The following is a 7,966-nucleotide window of genomic DNA, read 5'->3' as shown; positions in this document are numbered from 1 at the left end:
ATGTCATTGCGTTTACTAAGCTTTTTAAGCGCCGCCCACTCTTCCGAGGAAAGGTTGGGAAATTTAGTGTTATGATTGAATATAAGTTTGTGAATGTCGTGATGGCATTTTTTGGTGAAAAAATCTAAAGAGGCAAATTGTCTCTCTGGGGGAGTCCATTTAGATTTGCGAACTTGAAGTGTTTCAAAAATATCTTTGTTAGAAGTGTCCGAATCGTCCTCTTTGTTATGAAAAAAGGCTTAAAGGCCCTTACTGAGAACAGATTTCTCTGAGTCAGTAAGCAGAAGATTTTCTGGAATTGTAACTACGGTATTATGGCTATGCAATGTAGTGTCGTCGGTAATTTGCAGACCGATTAATTGTTGAAGTTTTAGAGTCTTGGTTTGGTGTAAATGGTCAAACAGTCCAGAATTAAGTTCTCGGATTTTAGCGCGAATCGATTGTATTAAAACTGCTGGACAGATTTTGGAAAGTTCGGAGCGGCACTGAAGAATTTGTTTGTCAAGTACGTTTCGTTTTTGGCACATGGCTCTAATTGTGATCCTCATCATATTACGTGAAAAAAAATTTTGCGCGCATCGAATTTGGTGAAGATATTGATTCGTGTGAGAGAATGTAGACGCATGAAAGTTTGAGCGAAAACTTTTAGGAATGACTTTAGAATTGAGGCAATGGCCGATGAAACTGATGTGACTACAAAACCTAGCTTTGGCGAAAATGAGAGTGGCTAAACGGAAAGCTAAGTTGCTGCTAAGTGTGGGAAAAGGAAAAAGATAACTTACGATTATTCGCTGGCAACTATTACAAACAAATTAATGGTGTAGCGATGGGCACAAGAATGGGACCTACAGTGTGTGACAAAATTCGTTGGAACAGTCCACGACTATAGAGATCTGAAGCTTTCGCAGCTCACTCTCCCCTCACAATGTTGTTTTAACGCCAGTTTCTGAGCCCAATTGTCAAAACAACATTGTAGGAGGGCAAGGTATTGTAAAGTGTTTCAACAATTTTGTCCGGGACTGTATTTTTGAGGAATTTCAGTTATGAAAAGAATTGGCGGGAAATATGCTACATTTTAGGAGAAGGAAACCCTTGATTTCTAGCGGCCTAGAGTGTGATGTTGCGCCACATTTGTGATAAATTCGACAATACATGAAACATACATCATGTTCAGGTTTCTTTGAATTTGGTTGGTTGTTTCTTGTTAAAAAAAAAACGCCATTTCATAGAAGGTTGACTGTGGCTGAACATGTTCTACTTAGGAATGACCTTAACCGGGATGAATTTGCAGAGGCCGTTCGAGTTTTGTTCCGTGAAGGAAAATATCGTAATATCTTGTTAACGGGGGTTGCTGGTTGCGGCAAAACACTTTATAATTCCTCTAAACTCTGTTTTCGAACCGTTTTGTAATCCTGGTACGACCACGATCGCTTTGGTTGATACTGTAAGTACAGACAGCGATGAAGTGATTTTCTCAAATGACGTTCGTTGGTGTCCCTAAATTAACGCACGGCACGATTTTTTACTTCTTTTGGCAGGTCACAAAGTGCATTTACCTAGACTCAAAACACATTCCGCACGGGATGTTGACTTTTCACCCGATTCTCCAATATTTTGCACCAGCAAGGAAGAGTTCACCTTTGTTAGATGCGCGATCGCTGGTCGAAAGTCTTTTCATTCATTTCATGCGGCACAAATTCCCGAAAAGGAACAACAGTGTATTTCCCCATGCTCCCGTTTTATTCGGCCTTGATCTTCTCACAAAGTTAATTAGCGTGCATCTGTAATTCAACGAGTCACCAACGAGTCACCATTTTTAAGAAAGCTTTTTTGGTGAGAAATATGCACAATTGAACCACGATGATAAAACAGTCAGAAAGGGCAGTAAACACAGAAGTTGAATCGATTGTTTTGGACACTATAGGAGAGAAAATAGCCATTTTTGAGGCGAATGTGCATGGTGACGCTGTCAATGCACTGAGAAAAAGTATCCTGCTAAATTTAATTAATACAGTGGTGACTCGTGCACACTAACACAATGTCGTTGTTTTCTTCTCTTGTTGGTTTTGTGTAGCGAAATTCGACTCGAAAAAATGTTAAGCGATATCAAATTAGCCTACAATGGAGCTGTTATGAAAAAAAAGTCAGTAGAAAGCGTCTAATACTGTTACGTTTTTAAACTGCGTGTCACCATTTTGGTACAAAGTTGCTCACGCAATGAACTTAAGTAAACAAGTTTGTACACCACGTGTCATAAGTTTCTATCCTTGAGCGAAATTCGTGTTTTTGATAACTATAACTTGTGTTTCCTGCATTTCCATGTCTCCTACCGACAGAAATTGTCGAAGAGTTATAAAATAAAAACTGTACTAACATAAAAAGTATTCTTTTAAATTGTCCGGGTCTTACGAAGTTCTACTCGCGTAACATTGGGCCGGGTAATACATATATGTGCAAACTAATTTTAAGCCGTAACAATATTTGACAGTTGGCGATGCATTGTCATTTTATGTAAAATACCGCATCAGTTAGTATTTTATACGACCTCCTGAAGGAAACTACATTAAGGTAAAAGGCAATATCCTTCGTCCATATATATTCAGTACGTTGTCATCTCATTTTTAGAGCAAACCTTAATCTTTTTAGCACATCCAAGAAGTCGAAAGTCCTTTTTTGTTGATTGTAGGTAGTAATATCCTTTAGAAGTTAGAAAGCGACAAACTTTTCTCACAGATACAGCAATTGTAGAAACCCCGCCTTCTTCGCCTCCCTTGCCTTCTATAACATAACTTCCATGGCGTCCTGAATTAAACAATGGCTGGATAGGTTTTCTCTTAACTGTTAAACCTTTGTATGTGCTTTCCGTTCCAGGAAAATCGGCATTGATTAATCTCCAAGCGCTTTTAGGAGAAATGTAGCGCATTTTAGCTACTTTACGAAGAGAAAACCTTTGAATGCGAGATAAAACAAATACGCTCGTGCCCTATATAAATGCACCACTTTTACTTTACTTTGTCACGCTATCACAGGCAGCAAGAAAAACCATATTTCAGATCATGACTCTCTTCTTAGCTAAATCTAAACAATTTCGCTTATTTTATCATTGTCCATATATAACAAAAGAAATTCGAACACTGTACATCAAACTCAGTTACGAATAAAAAAGTTACGCAGCGCTATCGTACCGGTTATGAAGGCGACTGCAAAGTTGTGTCACTTATGACCCTGTCAGCATGTCCTATAAATAGTTTAAATTCCTCACAAATACAGTCTGTGACAAAATTCGTTGGAACAGTCCACGACTATAGAGATCTGAAGCTTTCGCAACTCACTCTCCCCTCACAATGTTGTTTTAACGCCAGTTTCTGAGCCCAATTGTCAAAACAACATTGTAGGAGGGCAAGGTATTGTAAAGTGTTTCAACAATTTTGTCCGGGACTGTAGCTATGCCAATCTTTTTGTAGGATATGTTGAACACCAATTTTTTAATCAGTACAATGGCCCCAAACCTGAACTCTACGGCCGCTACATCGACGACTGTATCGGCGCTATTTCATCCAGAGGAGAAGAACTCCATCATTTTATAACCTCCGTCAATTCTTTTCATCCGGCTCTTAAATATTCCTGGGAAATTTCGGATGCTTCATTGGCTTTCCTAGATATCAAAGTTTCTATTAGTGGCAACGTGCTATGTACCAGTGTGCACTAAAAACCTACAGATTCTCACAGTTATTTGTTGTATTCATCATCACATGTATCACATGTCAAGAACTCCATTCCTTATTCTCAATTTCTTAGACTTCGACGTCTATGTAGTGATGACTCCGATTTTTCCAGCAAATCAGAGGAGATGTGCCAGTTCTTCGAAAAACGTGGCTATCCTGTGTCTGTGGTCAAAGCGGGTCATCACTACAAACGTCACAAAAACATAAGAATGACAGAATTCCATTCACCCTCACTTTCCATCCTCATAATCACGCAGTCAAAAGCATCATTCTTAATAATTTTAAATTACTCCAAAATGATCCCGAGACTGGTAGAATCTTTTCGCAACCTCCACTTATTTCATTCAAACACGACAAAAACGTAGGCAACTTTTTAGTTAGAAGCGCGCTCAAAACTAACGAGCAAGCATCTAAGCCAGTTGCTCGTCATTTTAATCTCCCTAACCACTCCAAAAAACACATGGCTATCTGTGGCCTTTCCCTACATCTAGGTACGACGGAAAGCCGCAAGAATCTAGCACAAAAATTCATCTTCCAAATCGGCACCCTTAATCTTCACGGTATTAACGTACGCTTTTCATTTAACTAATATATTCCTATTTTTCACGTTGCCATCTTACCCTCCTACTCTACGATAAAAACTACACGTAACCCATAATTCCTCGATTCGCTCTGATGAAGGGCTAATGCTCGAAACGTCAGCTTTTAGAATCTCTGTACGGTGGCCAATTTACATTATCAACTCCGTTGATAAAACCAAATTTTTGTATACTACTTCCTCACCGACGCAGCATCACAGTTTCTTTAAACACTACCCCCTTCATTCACTTATTAAAAGCCAAACAAGATGTATTTAGAATTGATAAAGCTATAAAAAGAGATTATAAAAGGAAACTAGCTTTGGTAAAATGGAAAGGATTCAGTGAAGATTTTAATAGTTAGATACCAATGAAAGATTTGATGAATATTTAAAAAATAAAATATACTGAATTATTATATAAATGAAATACAGAATAATAGGAATTATTGGTAAAAAAACATCATGGTAAAGATACAATTGCTGATTTCATTTCTTTAAAATATGGTTACGAAAAAATTAGTTTTGCTGACCCATTAAAGAAAGCATGTCAACTTATGAACAATTATATGGTAATTTAAAAGAAACTATTGATAATTACTGGAAATGTACTCCAAGATATTTATTACAAACAGTAGGAACAAATATGTTTAGAAATCAATTTGACACTAACATTTGGATTTACAGAATGAATCAAGTTTTTGAAAACAACCCAATAGACCTTTTTACCGATACGGCTGCCATTTTGAATAATTTAAATTTACAGAATATTATGGGATTCCCAGGGGGCAAACAAACTCGCATCGCTGTGCATGACATGTAAGTTGTGCGATAAAACTGTTTCCTTTTTTAGTCCAACAGTAAGTCATGGCTGATCAACAAGATGAGAACACAAAGGAGTTCAGTAGAGATGAGTTGAATGTGTGGAACGTCAAGAAATTGCAAACATATTTGAAAAATCCTGGAATTGTTATCGCCAGTGATACTCGTAAACGCGAGTTGGCAACGAAAGTTTTCTATGCTTTCCGGCTACATTTATCTTTGTGTAGCACTAAAGAACAAGAAGACGGCCAAACTGCTGCAAGAAGAAAGGAAAAACTGTTTATCGACGGGATGGCGCTTCCTTTCCCAGAGAACCTGGGAAATTGGGTGAAGGGAAGTTATTATTTCCCTGATATGACGATGACCGATCTAGAGGCTTACCTGTCGAAAAACAACGACAGAAAATTCGCGAAAAAAGGGAAAAATCTCTATGAAAGCGAACACGTTAGTAATGTTGAGTATAATAACATATCAGACTGCCTGAAGTTTTGTTACGTTCGTGGAAAAGTTGTTTCCCAAACGAGAATCTGAGAAAGTCCCTACAATGTGTGGGTTTGCCTCGATACCAGTAATGGGGATATACATACAGGGGAATGTGGGTGCTTGGCCGGGTATGGAGAGAGCTGTAAACATGTATCTGCTTTATTAAATTACATAGAATACGAGGTGAGAGTAGGAAACAATAAGACCTGTACCTCCATCCCACAACAATGGGGAAAAGACAAGTAAGCGAAAAAAAATTCACCATCCTGCCAAGACTAAAAATATGAGAATTAAGAAGGCCAAAACTGGTTTTGAAACTCCTGAACATGGGGAGCGTCTAAGCAGAAGCTTATTTGACCCAAGAGCACCTGGTGACAGGTCTTCACACTTTGGCAATGAAGATTGGGAGAAATTAGCTGAGGCATCTAGTGGTAAATCTGCACCGTTATGCTTCATCAAGACTGATTATGCGGCCAAGAAAGTACAAGAAACTGAAGCAACTGGCTCTGTAAATTGGCCACCAACAATTCCAGAATAGTAGAAGAGATAAACAAGAAAATTCCAAATGCCAGTCTTGGAGAAAAGTGCACTGCTCTTAAAGAGGCAATGAAAATAACACAAGAGGAAGTTGCTTTTGTTCGAAAGTCAACAACAGGGCAATCTAAAGACTCTAAATGGAAAGAGTACAGAATTGGAAGAATTACTGCTTCAAAAGCGCATGATGTAATTGTCAAGCATGACTCACACATGGCAGTTAGGAATGAAACTGCCGCTGAAAATCTTTGCGCAGAGATCTGCGGCTACCTTCCTGAGGTTAAGAGTAAATCAGTTCAGTGGGGTACCCAGACAGAGCCAGTTGCTCGCAACACACTTAACAAAACAATGACAAAGAAACATAAGAACTTTAACTGTACTGAGTCTGTTCTAGTAATCTCAGTGAACTACCCCTATATAGCAGCAAGTCCTGATGGTGTCTGCAAATATGACTGCTGTCCAATCACCCTGTTTGAGTGCAAGTGCCCCTGGACACATAGAGGCAAGCCAGTGTCAGAGTACATTCAGGAGAAAGGCAGCTGCTTGGTTGCATCCAGCACCAGGGGAGAGGAGACAAATGTTGAACTGAACAGAAAACATAGATATTTCACTTAAGTGCAACATCAGATGTTTGTGTGTGAAACAAATGAAGAGTACTTTTATCTATACACTACAAAGGACACATTCACTGAGAAGATTAATTTTAATTTTAATTACTCAGGAAATGTGACAAAATTTGAACATTTCTTTAAGAATTACATATGTCCTGAGCTTTTCACTAAGAAAATGTTGTCTAAAGTGATTGTGAAATCAATTCTTAAAGACATAATTGATGCTTTCACTTGTGCTTCTTATGACATATAAATTCAAATGGCATCTGATATGGATGACAAAAATTGACTTATTCATTAACAAGAGGTGGCTGCAGGTTTGTGATTGCTGCAGCAGTGACACAAATATGGTCAGCTAAGTCAAGCATGTTCAATGGAAGTTCATGTCGTAACAATTTAAACTCTTTAAGACGACCAATTGCCCTTTCAATGTGGATGCGAGCCCGAGAAATTGTTTTTGCCTTTTTAACTTAAGGCTTGGTAAACTGTTTTCTACCTTTTGTAAAAGGAAGCATGGCCAATGTTACATGACGTTTCAAAAATAAATTTTGCACATTAAAGCCCCGGTCAACCAAAGCAACCTTTCCCCTAATGAATTTCCTTACAACACCACAGTCTTCGGTAATAAAACGATCTGAAGCTGCCCCTCGATATGCATCTGATATGTAACTTATTGAGCCTGCCTTAGTGCAAACAATCAGTTTTTTTAAGAGTATTTGCACTTTTATATGTGCTGTAAGTCTGATATTGCAGTTTTGCATGTGAGGGCTGTGCAATACGTTGTTCAGTACAGTCGATAATAATTTCAACCTTTTTTAAATTTCCAACAAAACACTTTGGAGTGTAAGAAAGTGTTTCTTCTTCACTAGGGAAGTAAAGAAGGAGTTCAACTTCCCTTCCAAGAAATCCAATCCAGGTTGACATAATACAGGAAAGAGATGGCACACTGACACTACACCTAAAAGCTAAATCATTAGTGTGCAAATTCAACCTTAACTTCATCAGAGTCATCAGCATCTGATTTTCAGCATTTATTTCACAGCGTGGACCTGGGTTTTTTCTACATCCTGGTTTGGTTGGGCTTTTCTGATAATTTTTTGTTTCAGAAATATCATTTCTTGTTACCTTCCCATTGTGGAAACACAGCTTTCCCGATTTAGCCTTTACTTTCTTAAAAATAAATAAAAATATGTTATAATTAGTGCAGCCAGTAT

General features: G+C 38.1%; 1 protein-coding gene across 1 annotated transcript in view; it reads right to left on the bottom strand.

Annotated features, from left to right (window-relative positions):
- Nucleotides 1-7,436: 7,436 nt before the first annotated feature.
- The window catches only part of LOC138005327 (uncharacterized), a 1,242-nt gene continuing 712 nt past the window's right edge, over nt 7,437-7,966 (bottom strand). The window contains exon 1 of the mRNA XM_068851575.1: nt 7,437-7,966. This exon is cut by the window's right edge and continues 712 nt beyond it. Coding sequence (XP_068707676.1) covers nt 7,437-7,966 — 530 coding nt within the window.

Source organism: Montipora foliosa, chromosome 6, assembly GCF_036669935.1.
Source record: "Montipora foliosa isolate CH-2021 chromosome 6, ASM3666993v2, whole genome shotgun sequence".
In the NCBI taxonomy this organism is placed as follows: Eukaryota; Metazoa; Cnidaria; class Anthozoa; order Scleractinia; family Acroporidae; genus Montipora; species Montipora foliosa.
Note: the sequence above shows the minus strand (reverse complement) of the source record. Positions and strands in the feature narration are given on the sequence as shown.